The 22,127-nt window shown below is 41.7% G+C and overlaps 1 protein-coding gene across 3 annotated transcripts in view; it reads left to right on the forward strand.

The window, feature by feature from the left end:
- The window catches only part of bcas3 (BCAS3 microtubule associated cell migration factor), a 323,750-nt gene extending 302,031 nt beyond the window's left edge, over positions 1-21,719 (forward strand). For all 3 annotated transcript variants that reach the window (XM_084951630.1, XM_084951628.1, XM_084951629.1), the window contains one exon: positions 20,379-21,719. In XM_084951630.1, the coding sequence (XP_084807756.1) occupies positions 20,379-20,527 (149 nt within the window). In that variant the 3' untranslated portion in view covers positions 20,528-21,719. The remainder of the gene's footprint in view (positions 1-20,378) is intronic.
- The last annotated feature ends 408 nt before the right edge of the window (positions 21,720-22,127 follow it).

The following is a 22,127-nucleotide window of genomic DNA, read 5'->3' on the forward strand; positions in this document are numbered from 1 at the left end:
ACTGCTTTATTGTATTATCTGCTTCATATTTGATGCAAACTCCACACAGAAAGGCCCCGGGCAGGTTTTGAACCAAGAGCCGGCTTCCTATGAGGCAACAGCACTAACCGTTGTGCCGTGGCTCTGTGGCGGAGCAGTGGTTAGCGGTGGAGTGGTTCAAAAAAAATATAATGCTTTTACTATTAATTAGGACCTGTTCTGAGGTCAGTGTGACCTCCAAGGGCTTTATATCACATATGATAGCCACTTAGCAGCTAAAATCTAAGTCTGCTGTGATCTTATTTTGGGAATGCACGCCTTTATGTAGACGTGATAGTGGTTCCACCTGTCTTTGAAAGTAAACCTACAAGCACAACAAAACAAAAACGTTTGCTTATAAGTAAAACCAATGTTGACAGCACTATATTTAGAGGTTGTGTGAAAAATAATGCAAACACTCCAGCAAATTCAAAATAATTCTGGGACTATAATTCCAACATAGAATAATACTGTCACAGTTAAAAGGAACACGTTTTCAGATTATCAGACACATTCAGGGAAAAGTTAGAAGACACTACTGGAAGTGAAAATGGCAGGTTGAGACGACAAAGGAGCGCTTAAGTTGTAAATTTTAGTGTGACGTCACCAAAGTTCATATGCACTGAGCAGGTTTGTTCCGACTGTGAATGATATGACTTGGAGACAAAGTATCTGATCTGTGTCTGCTCTTCAAGCTTGAAGTCGTGCAAACAAGCTGCACAGGAAAAAAAAATAGGTTCATCTTTTGAAATAAATTTTTTGTGTAAAAATTAATAGCCTCTTTTTGCAATTATATATAAATCATTCAATAGAAAACCTCATTAATTGGGCTATTACGGAAACATGGAAACTAAACTGCACGCCTGTTCAGACAGCTGTGTGATTTAATGGTCGCACAATACATCCTGTATTTGAATTGGCTGCGTACTCCTTTCACACAAAGCCATGTTATTATCCTGCCGACTGACTGGTTTCTTTGCTATTCAGCCTTGTTTTAGTACACTGATACCCATCATAAGAACAACAATATACAGGAATGAGTGGAGGAGTTGCTCAGGCTTGGAGGTCCTTCTTTTCCTATCAATCAGTCCAGACGTCTGCTGGCTTCAGTACTAAACATACATAAATAACCATACAGTAACACACACGCCAACAAGAGCAACATGCAAGCAAGCTTTGACCATAATCTGCTACGGCTTCTGGTACCATCATGCCCGCCTTGTCACAGATATAACAGTTATATTTGGTCTTAATTTGTTTATTGGTAATGTGAAATTTCTCGTCTAAGCATCAGTGGTGCTGAGCAACGTGTCCTTTTTTTGAGAATTTTTTTTTTCCCCCAAAGAATCTTGTACATGAGCAACTATGTTAGAATGAAATACAGTCAAAGTGGGAAGAAAACAAGGCTTTGATTCTGACTAGATATTTAATGCTAGCTTTTGTTTCAGTCATTACCAAAGAAGGTCTAAGATTCCACACAAAAAGTAGTTTCACATAGTGCTTCGTGATACATCAGTGTTATTTATTGATATACCTTTTTCAGATTTGTTTCATGCAGAGGCATAGTGAAAAAAAACCTGATCATTGTCAGGTCCTAAAATGAGATAACTCACATAAGACATGATAGCACGTGATCATTATTTATTTAACAAAAACAACGATACACTGGACTTTGCAACACTTTGCTTCTTTTGTTTTCCAGACGTTTTGTTCTAGATTTTGTTCCAAGTGCAGTTGAAATGAGACGTTTGTGCTGTGCAGTGCATTGTGGCCAGGCATCTTCACTTCGGCCTCGTCCGTTCGAAGGACATTGCTAAAGAAATCTTGTGTTTTGGTTGGATCCATCTTTGCAAACCTAAACTGTGCTGCCTTGTTCTTGTTAGAGAAGACGTCCTCTCCTAGTACACTTGAATCTGTCAGTGTTTGCCACTTGTGAATGATTTTTCTCAAGTTAAAATCAAATAGAGCTTTTTGGATAGGGCCTTATAACTTTCATAGGTTAACTGGAAACTACAGATCTCTCTAAGATCATTGGTGATGTCTTCAGTCCTTGGCAGTGTGTTAATGCTCTAGATCTCCAAACTGCAAAAGCCTTTGCTTTCACAGAGGTCAGCACATTTGTTGATGATCAGTTAATCAACTCTATTTGAAAATCAGTACACCAGAGTCCATTTCTTTTTTTCACATAAATGACAAATGACAAAGCATAACATGTTGTGTTTTTTTAATTGGTGATCGTCGGTCGTTAGCTCTCATGTCTCAGAGGGTCCAGAGTTCGACTCCACCGCCTGGCCGGAGCCTTTCTGGAGTTTGCATGTTCTCCACGTGTTTGTGTTAGTGCAGTTAGGTTAATTGGTCATTTTAAATTGCCCATAGGCGTGAGTGCGAATAGTTGTGTGTCTGTCTGTGTTAGCCCTGCATCAGACCTGTCCAGGATGTACCCCGCCTCCCCCCCTATAGTAGCTGGGATAGACTCCAGCCCCCCACGGCCCTGATAAGGATAAGTAGAGAATGAATTGTAAGACCTAATAAGGAGCAGAAGATTTTTTTTAAATTATTTCTGACATTTAAAACCTTAAAAATGAATGAGGGTGTACTTTCTCTTTGATATGACTGTGCTATCAAGGCAGGTCAGGACTACGCAATTTTTGGTTTGGGGGTAAATATAGTAAATAAAGTATTTCTGGCTCCAATCAGCTAAGCATTAAATATATAGCACAACTACACCACATATTAAAATAGCAAAATTGCAAAATGGATATTTTAAAACCAGCCTTTCCGGGTGGATTAAGGTTTTTGTGGCACTTTCTGATAGTAACAAAGCACAAAGAGCCATCGGGTTATCTCACAGTGATCAAAAAAGAAGTGCATTTCAGCATCTTTACATTTTTAACGCCTTTTTTATTAAAAACCTAGTTGTCAGACTAAGAGAATTAACTGTATCACCATTAGCCACAGTTTGGAAGCAACTCCTGCAGGTGAAACCAGAACAACTTGTTCCTCTGGATTTTTGTGCTGTTCTGCTGTTCGGTCAGTTATTAAAACTTTGCGTGGATCTGTCCTGTCACTCATGGTTTTCACATGGGCCGATCAGAGTCTTGAAAGCAGTCATGCAGATGTGCTGTTTAGGAAGTGAAGAGATGTCCTTAAACGATCAAACCCAAACTCATTTTTCACACTCCTTAAAAGGAAACACCTTTTTATGTTTGTATTACCTCAGGCACGTGTTTGCTGTCCTCTGCTTTTGAGAGTGCAGTGAACAAAAGCTTCTTCCATAATTATTCCAGTAAAGGCCAAATTTATTTGTATCGTTTTTAAAGGTGAGAGTCGTACTTGTGGCGTGGCTGTTTTTGGAATAGCATTGCAAATTACTAAGGACTAAGTCATATCTGTGACCCTGTGTTTAAATATTATACTGCCATAAAAAATCCTTTTTAAATTAAATGCTTGTAACTTTAGGAGACAGAGTTTACCTGTATCATCAGTCACAGCTGAAGACCCATGAATATGGATGTAAAAATGCCTAAAAACAGCAAATCTAAAGAACACAGCTCTTTCCTGGATTTTCAGTGTATCATATGAAAGTAAATCTTTGCTTCGTTGGTTATTTTGTTGCTGGTGATTGAGAGTGCTGCCTAACACCTCGCCCTGAAATCTCCCATGTTTTTCCTTTAATCGGTTATCCAAAGGTATAGCAGGATGGATCTGGTGCATGTTTTGAAGTGTCATAATTACTGATTTCTTCCAGACCCGCACATACTTGCTCTCACAGAGGGTTTATATGAACTCTGCTTCAGCTCCATCATAAGCTCACTGACTGGCTGTGGTCTGACAACAACCGATAGACATAATTGCATGGGACATCAGTGAGAAGCACTGGTCAGCAGAAGTACAGGAAACGGCATCGGAGGGCTGAACGTGTCTGCTTTTGGTTTCCTCAAACGAGTCGAACATAATAGTTTAGGTTTTCAACATGCCAGTGTGATTTGTCATGAACTCGAAGTCTTTCTCAATCTGTCCAGAGGGCTGGCTGAATAAATCATGAATCAGACATCCCTACTCAAAATGTTACCCTGACCACCTAGTAAAGTCTGACTGAAACATGGCCAGTCTTTAGTTACTGGCTTTCTGGACGCTTCGATCTAAAGGCAGCTTGCGTCTGTGGTGCATGACAAGCTGTGAATGCAGTCTCAATACGTCACGGACCACACGCACCATTTGGATACTTGACTAACTCAAAACTATTAGTTAATGATTTTGTGACATGCCCAGAGGGCCAAGTTGTCCCCTCGCTTTAACCAAAGAGAGAGAAGAAAGCAGCAGAGAGAGAGAGCAAATGATTGCACTCTCTCCCTGAAAGCTACTCAGCCCTGCCGTGACAGACCGAAAGAACAAACGCAGCGAGGAAGAGAGGGGGAAAAAGATGTCAGGGACCAAGTGGAAGAACTGAAAAGGGAATGTGAGGCTAAGGCCAGAGAGTACGGTGCTGAGAGAAGAGACGGAGAGTGTGAAAGCAGAGTGTGGTCATTATAGCTGCCCCTCAGCGCTTCACCCACCTCTCTCTCTCCCTCCCTCTCCACATTGCCAGGCCAAAGTTTGAGCGTAATGTGTGTCGACACGGTGAGACGCTGAAGAATAATTCCTGTATTCAGAGCTACCACTGCCTGCCCCTCCTCCTCTTCATCCTCCTCATCCTCTCTCTCAACTCTACTGACAAGTCAGGCCTGGATATCATTGTATCATTTATCCCAGCCTCGTTTCTGCCACTCTGCCTTGTTTGCCCAGAGGGAAGTGTGAAAAGTGTGCATGTATGTGTGTCTGCATGTGTGAGATACTCAGTGTGTGAATGTAACTGTGTGTATATATGTGTCTGTGTGTGTCAGTGTCACTCTGCACTTGTGTATATGTTGTGTGGACTTGTGGACTGCAAATGGGCTTTTGTGGAGTTTTTGGGAGACTGCACTTAACAGCTCGCTCTGGGGAGACACACACACACACACACACACACACACACACACACACACACACAGGGCTGTGAGGGCTCACAGAAAAAGAGGGCGAGGGAGAGCATAGTGAGTGAGAGAATTAGGGCGAGAAAGAGGAAGATGGTTAGAGTGGTGGGAAGCGCTTTTTAAAGCCCTGCTCCCGTGTCTGTTTTGGGTTGGTCAGACAACAAGAGGAGCGGGGAAACACTTTGTGCACAGAGTCAAAAATGGACTCGTGGCTAAAGGCCATCCACTTCACCCAATCTGCTTCACCACCGTTGGCGGCGGCAGCAGCACGCAGCGAAATACTTGTTGTCGCAGCAGCGTCTGTCGCTCTGCTGACTCGAGCAGTGAACTCGCCGTGATCCGTGACCCGTCACTCAAACTGCACGCAGGCCATTTTCTCCAAACTGTCACTCCAGCTGATACTAGCGACTCTGCTCGCATGATACTGAAGCAGTTTGAAATTTGGGGTAAAGATACCAGACGTGGGCTAAGGTTATCTTACTTTGTGTACCGCTGACACATCAGGGAACTACATTATTAACATGCTGATGATATGTTATATGTTTTAATTATAGCACAAAAACCTGTAGTTCATGTGAATCGGAGCATTAAGTGAACTTGAAATTGTTGTAATCCACGTTCAGTCTATGAATGGTTATGACTTCATGGTTCTTCACGTCAAGACGACCCCCTTTCTCACTGTGAGAAAACATTATAAGCTTCCAGCTTTTCACTGTTAAAAGAAGCCTTAGTGCTTCTGTGTATATTGGATTGTCTGACAGCACCTGAAATCTTCTCTCTTCACACACTGACACTTAAATCTGTGTTTGAAACCAACTGAGGTGTGAAGAGTTGTAAAAGCAGGATGGATACAAAGATTACGCTCAAGATTTCTTTACTTCTACACATAAATACTTTTGTGCATCACGGGGCGATCGTGGCTCAAGAGTTGACAGTTCTCCTTGTAATCAGAAGGTTGCCGGTTCGAGCCCCGGCTCGGACAGTCTCGGTCGTTGTGTCCTTGGGCAAGACACTTCACCCGTTGCCTACTGGTGGTGGTCAGAGGGCCCGGTGGCGCCAGTGTCCGGCAGCCTTGCCTCTGTCAGTGCGCCCCAGGGCGGCTGTGGCTACAATGTAGCTGCCATCACCAGTGTGTCAATGGGTGGATGACTGGTTGTGTAAAGCGCTTTGGGGTCCTTAGGGACTAGAAAAGCGCTATACAAATACAGGCCATTTACCATTTTACCATCTATAGGTTTGTGGAATGACTTCATTTATCTGATTCCTTTGATTAACCATCAAAGACGGAGTCCTTTAAGTGAGCTCAGGAAGGCCACTTCTGAGGGGCGTGTCAGAAGCAGATTTTATTCCATGTGGAAAACACTTTGTTGGACTTCTTAAGATTGTTGAAAGCTACAGGGCTCATTATGTAAACTACTTCAGGATTTTGAGATATGAAAACATTTTTGAATCTTTAAACGATGTAAGCTTCCTCCCTGGTGTAAAATTAAAAATATTTTTAAACAAAACACACTTTAGAAATTCTGTTATGTTTTTTTAAATATTATATTACATGTATAACCCAGCAGATCGCATCATATTCATCCTTTCAGCACATCATGAAAAATATTAGATTTTTGCAAATACTTGCAAAGTCTGCTAGTATACAGATCAGGTGATGTGTTTGTAACTCATGCACTCAACACAGACCTATGCATACGTTCTGCTGGGATCCCGTAATCCTCAATTTCATGTCGACACACTGTATATAACACACACATGCAATCTCTCCTCACATGAGTCTGCATATAGGTATGTATTTGTGTGTTCATTAATAAAATATGGTGGCATGAATAAGTGATAGGATACATAATGGAGAAGCAGCTAAGCTAAGCCAAACGAGGGCGGCTTCTTCGAACACGGGAATTTCCTGTCAACAAAATGTCCAACTGTGGACACGTCTGTTTGCATAAATGCAGAGAGAACAGAGGGAAACGTTGAAAACTGACAAAATAACTTTACAAAAACAGAAAAGGTTGTTTTCAAAATGTGCTTCTTTTTTAGTGTGTGAATGTAACTGTGTGTGAATGTAACTGTGTGTATATACGTGTCTGTGTGTGTCAGTGTCACTCTGTTTCAGTGCAAATGCAATTTTAGTAAGGGAGATCAATTTTTGAGGTATGCTCTTAGAAAATCATATAAAAAGAGCAAACAATAAACTGACTTGTACCTAATAAAAATGTCCCTGCAATACACGAGTAAATGATTGCATTTGTATTTGTACAGTAGTTACATATTATTTAGTGATTGATATATGAGCCGGATAATGAAAACAACCAGTACAGTCTGACTCTTATTCCAGTTACAGCATTTTAAGAGAAAAGAATAACTAGCTGAGCATATGCAGAGGTTGAATACAAACTCTGACTCCCGTTCAAGAAACTCTAGAAATCACACGTATCAATGAAGAGAAGTTAATGTAGGAGAAATATGCTCTTTCTTCGTAGCTCCTGTCAGCACTCCCACTGTGGCATTTTAAATCAACGGAAGATTTTCCAGACAGCTGTTGATACAAAGTTACAGTTTGTCTAGCCTAAAAGAAACAAATGCAGGAACTAGTTTTTCAGCATCACATTGAAAGAGGATATTTTTGACTTTGTGCTGATAAAAGAAAATGGACTTTACATGAGAGGACAGGTATCCAGACCTTTATATCTTTAAAACACGCCTGTAGTTTAACAACCTGATTTGTGTCATCTGGCTTTGTAGATAAATATAACTGAGTATCATCTGCATAGCAGTGGAAATGTATGCAGTGTTTTATAATATTGCACAAGGGAAACTCAAGTAACGTAAAATGATCTGTCCCATCAAAGAAGCTCATGGAAGGCCTTGTGGAGGAAGACTGCATGTTTACATAGATTACATTGTATGAGATAAATATGTTATAAAGCAATGTAGCACATTTCATTTAATCCCAACAGTGTACTCCAGTCTCCGATGTAAAATGTGATAGCAGCAGTACAGCAAGATAAGTACAGGGATGAGTTCACTATCAGAGGCCATGAGAAGATCGTTAGTAGCCTTCACCGGTGCTGTTTCTGCGCTATGATGAGTCCTAAATCCCGAGTGAAAGTTTGCATATAAGCTGTTTGTTTGGTTGGTGTATACTTACAGCTGAATCAAATTGTGTTATGGTAGCATATAGAAGTTAAGATCCTAACTAAGGCATTTGATTGCAGAGTTCACACAGGCCCCAGAGGGGAGCTACAAAAATCACTGGATAGTTTAGCTGATACCAACAACTGCACGTCCTATAAACCCTTTTAATAGTTAGAAATGTTGAAGACGTGCTACAGTAGTGCTGAAAATGGTGGCAGCTCTACAGTAGCACACCAAAACTAACTGAAGGCATACAAATCTACTGAAACATTCAGTTTTACATTTCTCACTCATGTTCAGGATATTTAATAACCATTTCTGCTCATATTTGTTCAGTAGACCAGTATTAAGGACATCAGTGCAGCTGTGCAAGCCTGTGCCGTGTGTGTGACGTGGAGAATGAGGTTTGTAGTAAAAAGCCTTTGGAGTGCTCAGAGTAGAAAAGCACTATACAAGTACTAGTATAGCATTTAGTCCTTAAATCACCTAATCACAATTCTTCAAACAGAAGTGGCGTGGTCTGGCATCAGGACGTAGCCTGTTGCCAGCCTATCAGTCCTTGACAGCATCGTTCGCTCGACTGCCATTTCCTCAGATGTTGGATTCTGAAGATTTTCCCTCACCGTGCCCAAATCCTGGAAACAATAATGGGAGCATCCACCACTTCTGTTTAGGATCGGGTGGTGATGTTGGAGTACTGGCTTAAACGTGTTAACAAAGATCCTCTTTTAGCGAGCGAGTTCATCCTCGAGTAAATTCAAGGACCAAAAACTGGACTAAACTTCACTCTTCAGTCTCCTGCTCCGAGAACTGTAGTAAACCCCGAGTCAGGAATTAGAGGGATGGATTGACATGGACTGTTTCTATTTTGCGCTGTTGTCCACTGTGAGCGCTTCTTTGAATCTCACCATCTTACACCACTCTTCTTTTGGACACTGTGGGCTTGTTGTTATTATTATTATTGTTAGCAACCACTACAATCTTCCATGAGTGCAGGCTGAAAAGAAAAAGACAAAATCGACCTGGATCCATTCTGCTTATGAGACCTGTCTGTCCACGTTTCATATCTTTCAAACACTTATTTGCTTTGTATGAAGATTATTTAATAAATATTAATCTGAAATGGCTAACACGTAAAACATTCAGCACTTTATGAAGCACTAACTCCAATGATTCCCAACATTATTCTGTTCTTCTAAGTGCATTAATGGCTTTGTAATGCAAGGAAATAACCTCCTTACTGACACTGACAATGTGAAACAGGATGAGACAGCTTCTACACATTAGCACCTTTTACAGACTTCCACCCCTCAGAGGCTTTTGAAAACACCCATTTCTCCATGAGAGGAGGGAAGGACTGACCGACTCGAACGCAGCCAGAGAAAGAAATGATGCACTGATATCATGTTCTGTCTATACTAATGCAGACTACTGGCTTTCTGTGTGTATTGAGGATCTGTGCAGCCACTTGTCCCAGATGAAAGCCCGTCCATGATATTAAAAAAAATTAGAGCTTAAGTATGAAAAGCATCTGATTCATGCTGATGCTATAGAGATAATGTTATCTCTCTCTTCTACTCGATGTCACTTAAATGCAAACAAAAGCAATACAAGGATGTCTATTTCAGTAATTGGGAAATGAGCCAAAATGATCCCAATGATGAGTGCAATAATCTTCTGTTACAAACTGACAGTAATTTGAGAGGAAGCTTGCACAACATGGTTTGCTCTTCTTTTTCCAAGCCTCTAAATGGCAGTTTTTTCTTTCTATGTTATAACATTTTAAAACCATCCTTGATTTATCCTGATTACAGGGACTACTTTTAGGAAATTATGAATTCCTATTGGACAAGCAGAAATAACTCCAACCCTTTATTGCTTTCAAACACTCTCAAAAACCAGAACTGTGTCCATCGAGTAAATGCACGTCTGACTTTTCATTCTGCCTCTTTGCATTCCTCACACAATGGAAATATGTCTTATGTCAGTTAGTCTGCTTTTGCCTGTCAGTGGCTTAATGACTCAAGAGCTGTCGCTGTTACATTTACCTCATAATACTAAGTTGAGGAAAACAAATTTTCATCTGCGTTTTAAACATCCTAAGTCTCTGTCAGGAGCTTGTTTTTGTTGTTTCTGTCCATAATAAATGTCTTTGTCGCTGGGATGTAGTAAAGATCTAAATGTTTCAGGGTTTTTGGTCAGACTGTGTTTTGCATTAGTTTGATATTTAAAGTTAATAATCCTTGAAAAGCAGGTTTCTATAAACCTATATGATATTTAAAGAGCAGTAACAACAACTAAACTAAAACGACTAAAAGGTGGTTTTTAAAATTTCCCATATTTACATATTTACTGTTAAAAATAAGACCTTAAAATTTACAGAATTTTAATTGGGCAGGACTTGCTGGTGTAAACAAATGAAGAGAATTAGCATTTTTTTAATTCGTTTTTGTGTGTGTGAATACTCTTCCACACACATCACCTGCTCTTTTGTGCAGTTCTTTTTATTTCACTTAAAATCTATTTGTAGAATAGAATACAATAGAACTTTATTACTCCCTTGGGGAGGTCCCCTCAGCAGCTCAACACCACTTCACCTTAAATACAGATAAGAACAAAATATCAGCAGGTATAGAATTTAAAAGGTAATAATTAAAGGAAGTCTGAGGATTAAAGTGTAATACAGTGGAAATGTGTCAGTGTGTTATACATATCAAAAGCAAAATATACCTTTTGTTCTTAAGTCATGGAGTTGATACCTGTAGAGCAGAATTAGTATATGACACATAGAACTGGTTGTCAAGTATTTGACTGCACCACTCGCAGCACGTCATTTTTCTGCACATTGGGTTTGCGAGCGTGCATCCTGCTAGGATGCAGACTTTTGCTGTCCTGACCTACGTGCTCTTGTTCAAAGGCAGCCAAAGTGCCTTACATAAAAACGGTTAAAGGAAACCATAATTCTTAGAGGTGAAATCCTCAGTTAAAAGCTGACCCTTTTCTACCCAAAGTTGATCTTTCTGTGTGTTAAAACTCATAAGTGAAAGATTTAAACACTGCGTTTCTATTGTACATAGAGGGAACAGCACATGCAATGGAAGCCTGTCTTTGTGTCTCAGCTGCCTGTCAGTGACCCGTGCACCTTTATACAGACCGGCTGAACTCAGCCTGCTGACCCTGTGCTGACTGCTTTGGTGATTGTTTGTGTATCTGTGTCTCAGTGCCAACCTGTACATAAGTACTGGTACTGCACTGGTGTTATGCCTGATGGAACCTTGTTCCTCTTACTGGCTTTGTAGTTTTACATGAGTTTGCTTTCATTTGCTGCTCTTCTGGTTTCACACTTGTTGAGAAAGCATTGCAGAGACCTGGGCGTTTGTCTGTGTGTGGGTTTGCATAAAGGTGTGTTAAATGTGCGTAATACTGCAGTGGTTCCGTTTACACAGAAGCAGGATCGCGCTGACATTTTATTAAAACAGAAGCGATTCTGTTGTGACTGATGCACAATGTTGTTCCGAGACCGAAAACAATCTTGAAGAAGACTCCCTGTTAGTTTGAGCATGTGATGATGAGGAGGAAATACAATTTACAGTTTCTTCGTTTATTCACAGCATATTTGACCCAACCGAGGAAGCCATGGGTATGATTCTAATGAACAGCATCCACATATGTAGAACTATATATACAGAACAAGTTAAACATACAGATTTTAGCTAGTTGTGTTTGATACTTAGAGGTAGGATCTACTTTAAGGAATATTTTTAGTTGTGAAGCTGAAAACCGTTTCGGGATGCGTGCTGAATGCTTTGATTTATTTCTTTGTATTACAAAAATGCAATCCTGAACAGTGATGCAGTAAGTATGTCATTAATTCTAAATGGAAACTGGAGCTATAGCAGCCAATAAATGTCTTAAAAACAAATGTAATAATAACACACAAGAAAAGACACAAATACAGTAAATGTAACAATAATAGGAATAAAGTATAACTATGGATCTTATAATTGTCTCGCCCTATGATAGCTGGGATTGACTCCAGCCCCATTACGACTCTGAACTGGTCCCCCACCACACATGCAGACACACACACAGTGTACAGCTTTATCTGTCTCTTATTTTGGCATGCTCACATATTTGATGTGATGATGAGCGACAGCCTCTTGACGATGTGCTGTCTGTCAGTTTTCTCAGTGGGCACCAACACCAGCTACCTCTTTCAGCTGAGACCAGCCGTCCTGTCCAAAACCACTGACAGAGGTCTCCCAACAAGCTTGTCAAACCATATGTATGCAGCTATGTCTGCGTGTTCACGTTGGGATATTTCAGCGGGCTACAGTGGATGATCTGTTCCTTACCATAGGCAGTTTGCTCATGAAGCGCTTACACAAGTAGAACTCTTTGAATGTGCTTACTGTCGATGTAGCTACTGTTAGATTAAAGTGCCTACGAGAGGCTTGGGTGGTTTTTAAAATGCACAGAAATGACAATTTCCACAAACGTCTTCACGTGCGAGACAGATGACCGAACGCTTCTGGAGGGATGAACAGCTTTTTTCACAAAATACATTTTCTTAGTTGATGTTCTGTTGATGATGATCAAGGATAAGAAAGGAATATAATGCATCATTTTAATACCCAATAGATCTTTCAGTGAGCATTTGATTTGGTTATATTTATCAGCACATTTATTCCAGGTGTTCCCACTGAGCTTCATATTTGTATTCTGTGATTGTGTGCACCAGCGGGCAGATGAAGCAAATAACAGCCCCTTCTCATACTCATGTTCGCCGTGCATATGTGTAAACCTCACTGACAAGGCCCAGCGTGTCATGGCCAAACAAACAGCAAAGCATGTGAGGAGCTTCAGTAAGTGCACATCATTAATTTGTAAAACGTTACTGGAGAATGTGCCGAAGCAAATCTGATCCAGGATCGCTCCCACTAACAAGGATGTGAAGCTAACCTGGTGATTTATCTTGGTGCCATATACAACAGGGCACCTTAAAGTCTTGGTGTCTTAATGAGCTGGAGCTGGAGTGGAACAGGTCAGAAACATATTTAGTTATTTATCGCTGAAGGAAACCCTCTGTGTGTGGAATTACCTCAAACACCATGGATCAAATATGTTGCTTCATCAAGAAATGCTGGTACTAAACTTGACCGATTCAAAGAGCTGATTCAGATTCGAAGAACCTGAACTGTGGAGAAAATAAGAAACTTTGTAGCATGTCATAATTTTCCCCAAGCCACATATATGTCATTAAATTCAGAAAATACAAATGTGTTTTAATCTGCAGTTTAGTTCAGCGCAACTAACTGCGTGCTGGGCATACTGCTGTTACATTACTCACTTGAGAGACCAGTCTGGGTCTGTTTGCTGTGTTTTGATCCATATCTAAGTGCAGCAGCCGGCCTATAAAAGCATTTCCATCCAGTGTCCAGTGGCGTGGCGGCTGTCGGTCTGCTCTGGGTAAGTAGCTAGTCAAAGGCTGGGTCACCACTAGGTTTTCATTAGAGCCCTAATTCAAAGCGGCCCACATAGAGTGTCAGGAGTGTCCCTGACTGTTGTTGGCACTCCTTATAACACACCCTAATGAGCAGCTGCTGGGAAACTTGTGGTTAGCTGCATATATGGAGCTGCTGGGTCAGAGAAGACGGAGAGAAAGTCTCTGCTCAAAGGCCTGAATTAGCCCCATGAATCACTTTCCTTTGCATTTGCTTCTTAATCACACTACCTGTTGAGTATCATGATTGATGGGGCTGCGGTTTATCCCATGGAGTTTGAGCATGTGGCTGTCGTCCGTTCTCAGAGGACAGCTTGGTAACATGCGAGCTGGACACTGTTAGTGTGCTGTTAAATGTATTTTAAGCATCTTTTTGCCTCTGTAATTAGTCAGGAGAGATGTAGGTGTATGAATCCAGGCCTGTTTTTACACCAACTGGCCAGTATACATAAAAATAAATTCACTGAGCTTGATCCAGGCAGCACGTGGCTTCAGCTGCACATGCCATCTCTGCTGATATACTGTACGTGGCATGTGTGTCTCCAGCCGCATTAATGTGTGATGTCCTTTACACAGGAGCGTGTGTTAAGCCCGGCTTTTCACAGCGCATCAGGATGATCTCCGGTAGATTTTAATGAGCTTTCCACTAATGTGGGTTCAGTCTTCCAACTGGACAGCTTTCTAAGGATCGTGCACAGCAAGGATTCATACAGTGATTTTAAATGTTTTTATATGTGCAGCTCATTATTATTAGTCGCATTTTCACATATACTGTCAGTGTGCTATAATATGCCAGTACTATAGATGATGAACGTGGGCGTCTGATTCTGAATATTTTGACCCCTGTAGCCGTTTCCAAAGGCCTGATGGCGTTCATCATGAAATGACGTGAAACTTCTTGAGCATTTCATTTGTGTTTATCTTCACATTGTGTTGTTCTGGAGACTGAAAGAATTTGCTTGATAGAACATTTTTTGGTCACTCTAAAAAATTAAAGCACAGAGGTAGACTGCGCCCAGCGCCAGTGCCTGTTTCAGGGTCGAGCCCCTACGCTCTGCCAATGGGGACAAGGGCAGCTCCATGTAAGGTCACACTCATCGCCACATAATTAAGGTGGTTTTATTTATGGGTAGGATAAATAACAACGAGGTTTGGAACATTCTCGCTTTTCTCTGATGCAAAAATAATTTAAAGGTAGTTATGTTTGCTATGAAATGGTTGTAGTAAGACCTAGAGGCATTAGCTTTTGGAAAATGCATCTGTCCAGTGTGAATTATTTGTAGCAACAATTCCTAAATTGTTGCTCCTAAAATAAACTAATTGAATCCAAACTTATAAGTGTGGTGTTGTGGGGTTTCCTCGGCATAGGACACAAAACAGGTGCTCTGCATTATTGTGTGGTTAATAAACGCGTATTAGGGACACTCAGTTTAGAAGGATCTCATAAATGATTTGTTTTATAACAGCACTTACTTGTGGCTGAGCCTTCACATGAACATAAAAAGTGTGTGGAGGTGAAAGTTCACAGAGAAGGCACAGAGAATAGAATCACTGCTTCTGTGAGAGAATGCACAGAGGTCAGAGGTCAGCAGACTGCTTCAAGCTGACGAGGAGGCGGTAGTAACTGAAGTAACTAATGGTCACAACCAAGATATGTAGAGGAGCATCTCTGAATGCACAACACGTTGAAGACCACATCAGGTACCACTCCTGTCTGCTAAGAACAGGAAATTGAGAGCTCACCAAAACTGGAAAAATGTTGCCTTGTCTGGTGAGTCTTGAATGTGTTTGGACATTCAAAAATCATCCTGCCTCATATCTGCAGTGATGATTGTGTCTATATGGGCCGGGATCTGTGAGGAATGTTTCCAGCAGCTTGTTGAATCTATTCCATGATGAATTAAGGCACTTCTGAAGGTAACAGTGACTCCAAGCCAGTACTGGCAAGATGCACCTAATAAAGAGTCTGGTCTTTTGTTCACTGACAGTATGAAATCACCATTACAAGCTAGCAGTAACCCGACTTTGCTCCATAATGATGACGTGAAGTAATTTTCACATAGGTTTCACACAGTTAGCATATGCACATGTGTATAAGTGTGTGTGTGACACTGTTGGGGGTTGGAATGTGACGTGAGAGCACTAATCAGAGGCAGCTGCAGCTAATGGTGAGATTAAAGTTAAAACACAAAAACAATCAGCTAGGATAAGTATACTATGGCTATGGGTTACTGCCCCCATCCCAGCCTCCCAGGGGGAAAGAGGGATGGATGGATAGAAGGATGGATGAGACTCTACCCAGTCTGGCTGGCACAGAGCCTCTGATTAAAAGCTCCTTTGTATTCTCTTTGATCCCCTCCTCTCAGTGGTGTGTCTCATCTCACCATAACAGGCACATGACACACACTGACACGCTGCCAGTCGGGGCCTCAGGAAGTGCTCTGTACATGCAGTTGTGTTCGTGAGGACATTTCTCCTTCACAGTACATAAGAGCACGGACAAAGGCAGAAAATGACACGCGTGTTAGTCGGTCATGTTGGGAGACTGTAAACTGAAAACTTACAGAGTTCTTGACGTTGGGGTAACTGATTAACGTAAACTCTTCAAAGTCCACAGTCTGGATCTTTTTTGCCAATTTCAGCAGATGGTGTTTAATTTCCATGGAGATAATCGTATCCTGGCAATAACAACATTGTACTCAAATACATCTGACAGGGAAAGTAGCACGAGCGGTCAACTGAAAAGACGGGTTTCAAACCTGCAGACAGTCAGACTTATACAAAGGTGACCAGCAAAATAAAGGTGTGTGTTGTACTTGATGTAGTTGCTATCCCAAACAGCAGAGGTGATCCACTAAATTTAACTAATACCAGCTAAATAGTAAAAAACTAGAAAATCCCATTAACTTGTAGAGGAAGTGATGTGCAAGTGTGAAAAGATGTGAGGACTTTTCACAACCGCTAAAATATTTGTGTGCTGTGAGAGCAGATTTAGTCTGTGTGAATAAAAATGAAAGTCTGCATGTGTTTGTGTGAGAGTGTAAGAGGATTAGGCCTGTTCACAGCCGAGGGTTCAGGCTGGAGCGTTTCGGACCGTTCCCTCTGTACGGCTGATGAGGTATTAACTTGCTGCTGTTTTGTTACGTGTCTGTCGGATTGTGTTGAGGACAAATTTCCAAAAAGTACTAAATTTTCCTCCTTTAACACTGCCGAGAACCCCCATCCCCGCACTCATCCAACTCCAGCCTGGAAAACCTCCACGTTATCCCCAACTGTGGCATACGCTTCTGCTTTACTGACAGCTTTTTCATATCCATGTTTTGAGTTAACATGCATTTTCTTTCGAAGACTGGCCCCCGATGTCATCCTGAGCATGGCTTCAGTCCCAGGAGCCTTACAGTCATCATTTGTAGCAACAGGCCTACATGGTTTAGATTCCACATGAGTTGAGTTTTCTTGGTTAAGAAGATTTAGTTTTTCTCACCTCCAGTGGTTAAACTACTATCTCAGAGCTTTCTTCTCCTCAGGATAATCCATGCTGTATCCCAAGAGTCCCATCTGCTGCGCGCTTTCAAATATTTTGCATTGAAAGTGACATTTTTATAGATAAGCCGCTATATAGTAACACTCAGATCAGCCACTCTTTAAAAGCCTATATCAGTCAAAGCTCGTGGTAGTTTCCGTTTCTTCACTCTCCTCACTCCAGAGCAGCATTATCTACACATCACATCAGACAAAACCACCTTGTAAATAATCATATTACTTTACCTTGTGACATCAGTCCCAGAGGAAAAGATCCCCGACGTTAGAGCGCTCGGGGATTGTGTTGGGGGCGTGAGAGGTTAAGACTTGTTGAATAGCTGGTGGGCGTCACACAATGAGGTGGATTAGGCAGCACTAGAAAAGGCCTTTAGGGCTTTACTGGGGCGTTCAGCAGCTTACATCGCCTTCAATAACACTGCAGCACAGATCCAGCTGGGTAGCTGAGGCTAGCCTGTAGGGTAAGAGCCTGGAAGTATTGATCAGCGGTGTGGAAAGAATGGAGGCTGTGAAGGAAAAATAAAATTAGCAGAGCTTTTTGGATTTACAGGAAGAATTAAACTATGGAAATGCTGGTAGGGTAAAAAAAATAAAAAGTAGAACTCCTTTGGGTCCACCTGAAGGAGCCCAACACTGTGATGTATGCTGCGATATTGTGCGTTCATGTGTCAGACAGAAAGTGTGTATTAAAAGGAGATTGGCCTTTTAAACCAATATCAATGGAACCATCCCAGCGTCACCAGTTTCTCCACTTTACATCTTAAAATCTTAACTTTAGTGTTATTGGCACTGCAGTGCTGATGTCTCGCTGAATGGAGCGCCGTTTTCCCAGATACTAATTAAATCACCAGTACCATATTATCTGAACCCAGAACAGTGTAAACCAGCAGTTCTCATCTCTGCCTGGAATTACTGCAGCATTTCTGCCCAGTGTAGCGTTGGGAAATTAAAGAGGAAGGGGTTGGGAGAGGCTGGGATCTCACCACAGTGTGGCACATTGCATGTTAGCTGGGATAATAACAGTTGCGGTTTGTCTTAGGTTTCCTGAGCTAAAGTAAGAAGCTTCCACTTCCTGCAAAGCCACCATGACAAAGACAGTATCCACATTAGCTCCTGAACATCTGCAGGACACAAGGACACATTAAACTGTGGTTTCATGTCACTGCGCTATGAATTTGAACTCAGTCTTAAGCAAATTAGGATTTTTGTTCATCCCGAGGTCAGTAGCGTTTTCTGCAGTTAGTTTCAAACGGCTGAAGGATTCAGAGCGTTACGTTCTGGCCCAGGAAAAACTCGGAGTGACAACAGATTTAGATCACAGCAGCACCTATAAACAGCTGTATTTACCTTTATTTTCACTCTGGTTGAGAACATTGTGTCACTAACACAAGAATGACCGAAACACATCTCATACCTACCAGCGCTCCTTTCTGTTCATACTGAAGGCCATTCTGGAGAGGACAGTTAGAATAACAAGTCACTGCACAGGAGTAAAGAAGTAATAATTTACTAAACCAAAAGAATAGTTATTAAATATAATGCTTTGCAGTTTGATCCTCGTTGAATCGTCGAGTCCTTCTTTCTCTTGCCAATACGATGTTTCGTGTCCCTGAGTGTCTGTCGGATGAGAACATTTGATCGTCTCTAGTCTACAGCCTGAGCCGTGAGCATGCGCACGTCTCCTGTAAATGCATTATCAAATCCTGCTCTCGGTTTGTCGATGACAGCCATGCTCCGTCACAGTGCTCAGTGCTGTGTGTTTGCAGGGCGGCGACCGGTGTCAGCAGAGCGTCCGGGAAGCAACAGCAGATTAAACGCAGCTAGAAGCCTGATGGATGTCACTGCACACTGCATGCATCACGGTCTTAATACTGCGTTGCCGCTTTTGCGCACGCCATCCCATCCACATATCTATGGATATGTTTTACAGCATTTAATAACAGTAATAAGTTCCTTATGGAGGGCTTTTTACCAAAGTAGCTCGGTCATTCCACAGTGAGGGACGCTGAAGGGCTGGGAGGGGGGCAGCCATGCGACATGTCAGAAATATGCCCTGTGTCACCCAGAGAGTTGAGTCCCAGAATAACTGATGTCCACTCATACTGTGGGTTATTCCCACAGATGTGGATTTCATCTGTCTGACACAAAAGCAGGTTCGTAGTGGTCTGATGAGTAATCGCGGTGGAGCAATAAGAAGGGAAACTCCTGGAACCTCTGTGCTGCCTAAAAATCCCTTTTTGACTCTCTGTAAAGTGAAGCTGTTAAAGTCCAATGTTTCATGCTGTTACACTCACATCTGCTCTAATGTTTAGACTTGATCGTGTATGTTATTGTGTCTTGCTAAAATACTTTGAAAATAATTAGAAGTAGATTTTGTAATATTATGATACAATCCATAGACCACCAACAAAAGTACCTCCATCTGCTGAGCAGACACGGTACAAACTCACAATGTGTTTGATGTGTGAATTTAGCCCTCAGTCAGCCATCATTTAGCATGTTGGTCATCAACAATGTGAGAATTCCCGATGTAGATTATCAAAACATTTTCTTTTAAGGGAAAACTCTCAGTGCTTGCCCTGAAATGTTGGTAATAGTCCCATTAAACATGAAAACTTGATGGAAGCCCAACTACAAGAACTACAGTAGGTTAAAGTTAAACCACGACAGTAGCCTGTGCTCTGTGGCGGGAGCATTCAGAAAGATTGATAAGGGCGATATGTTTGTAATACACCGGTAGAATTAAAAAGGTGTTTTCCTGTTGCTTCAACTGTTAGTTGCTTCATAACTGCAAATGCAATCAATGTTTTTAGTAAACAGCGTCCTATAGCCGGGGTGTGGCGATGCCGTCAGGAGGGTTTTCACTTGGACACAGACGAAGCAGCGTGAATGCTCTTCCTCAGGACCTGAGCAGCATCTCAGCCCAGCTTAGTGAAGTCTTGTCACTTGACATTTTTCAGTAAAAACTTTCTCTGAGATGCTGTCGGTAGATTTTATTTACTCATTCTCAGCTGGTATATTCCTGAAAGAGGGCTGCACCTCCGGTGGTTCTGAATAAACCACAGGGAGACTGAGGCGGCACACGTAGGTCTAGTTATTGATTAGCCAGTTTGTCTGCTGGCTCTAACTCTGCGTTCTCTCGTTCTGTCTCACTGTCCCCGCAGAGCTGCAGAGGGAGGGAAGCATCGAGACCCTCAGCAACAGCTCAGGTTCCACCAGCGGCAGCATCCCACGCAACTTCGAGGGCTACCGCTCGCCTCTGCCCACCAACGAGAGCCAGCCACTCAGCCTCTTCCCCACCAACTTCCCCTAGGACTCCTCGTCGCTGGCATCCGTCCCACCCTGCTCTGCCTGCCCGTCCACCATCGTACACTCACGCACCGATGCGGTGTATTGAGTCCAAATCAAAAGATTTGTGTTTCTATGGTCAGCATGCGTTTTGTTTTTTGTTTAGTTTCTTCTCGTCTCAGACGGCTGCTCACCAATCAGCTACGCCGCCACTGGTCATTCATTTCTGGGGTTGAATTTTCAAGCTGCTGAAAATTGTGCCAATTTCCACTCAATTCAAATCTGATCATTTTAATTCCCAAATCATTCCAAAAACTCGAATTGTGCTCATGTCTGGGTGGAAACACCTGGACTCGTTTATTGCAGACTTTTGGAAACTTGTTCATTTAAAGGGTAGCAGCTGTTTTGAGCAGCTGCTTAGAAGGAAGCTAAATAAAGAACAGATAAAATACAGTTTAATATTTTGATATGTCTGCTGTCAGGGAGGAACGTCCACTATTTTCAATATTAGAGCGTAACCCTGCTCGTTACCTTGTTGCTTCGTCGCCTGCTGCTCGCTCAGCTGCCGTCGTTCTCAGTGTGTGTTTTTGAAGGTTAGGTGTGCCCATTGTCTGAATGAAGCGTATGAGACAGGAGTGCTGACAGAGGAAAAAAAGGAAATGTTTATTCCAGGCAGCGACGTGCGGGAGCTCCTTCTCCCCTGTAAGAGCGTCGCTGCCTCCCGCTCAGTGTTTTAGATTAAATTTGCTCCTTTCATGCCTTTGATTTTCATGTAATCATATTTGACAAAGGGTGCAGTAACAAGATGACACTATTACTGCTTTGCTGGAGTAATTTAGATGTTTACAGTGTAATCGAGATGTTTCTGAAATCATTTGGATATATTCCCCACTCTGCCTTTCCAGATAGTAAATTTTAATTGAGCGCAGTAATGGAGGCTTGTGTAGTCGTCACACCGAATTTTGTACATTGACAACTTTTGACCAAAATCTTTTTCCTATTCAAGATCTTTCAAATCTATATTTTCCTGTTTTTTTTCTTTGCCTGCAGAAATAAAGAGTTTGTCTGACAGTTTGTCCAAATTGAAAATAACTGCACTGTTAACGTCTCCCAAGAAAATGCTCGAAATGTCATTTGCAGTGCTACATGTGGACTGCCTGCATGTCCGATGTGCTTTCTCAGACACTGAATGGACAGTAAAAAAAAGAAAAACATCATTATTATTCTTGTTGTTGGATTTGTGAAACATTGACTTCTTTCCCTGCATTCATGCAAGAAAAAAAAAAACAAAGTGAAGAAAATGAAACTGTCTTTTGTCCTCACTCTGATTGCTCCTAATGTTCCCATTTCAACCACAGCGGTGACCATCAGCGCACAGTACCACTGCTAATTAGTGCCATATTTTTAACAGGCAGTAAAGGGTGGTTAAAGGACGTTTTATGGGCAACCCATGCTCTTTGTTCTGAGAGAGAAGTGAGAGTTTGTTTCTCTGTTAATCAGCAAAACTTCTAATTCTAAAAACAAAACTGATGACAGTTAAACTGAATGACATTAGATTAACAGTGTGTGCTTTATGTGCTACGATTGATCTCATTCCTAACACTGTGAGCTGCAGTGGAAGCTTC

The sequence above is a fragment of the Perissodus microlepis genome, chromosome 14 (assembly GCF_051167445.1).
Source record: "Perissodus microlepis isolate ML-2025 ecotype Zambia chromosome 14, ASM5116744v1, whole genome shotgun sequence".
Lineage (NCBI taxonomy): Eukaryota > Metazoa > Chordata > Actinopteri > Cichliformes > Cichlidae > Perissodus > Perissodus microlepis.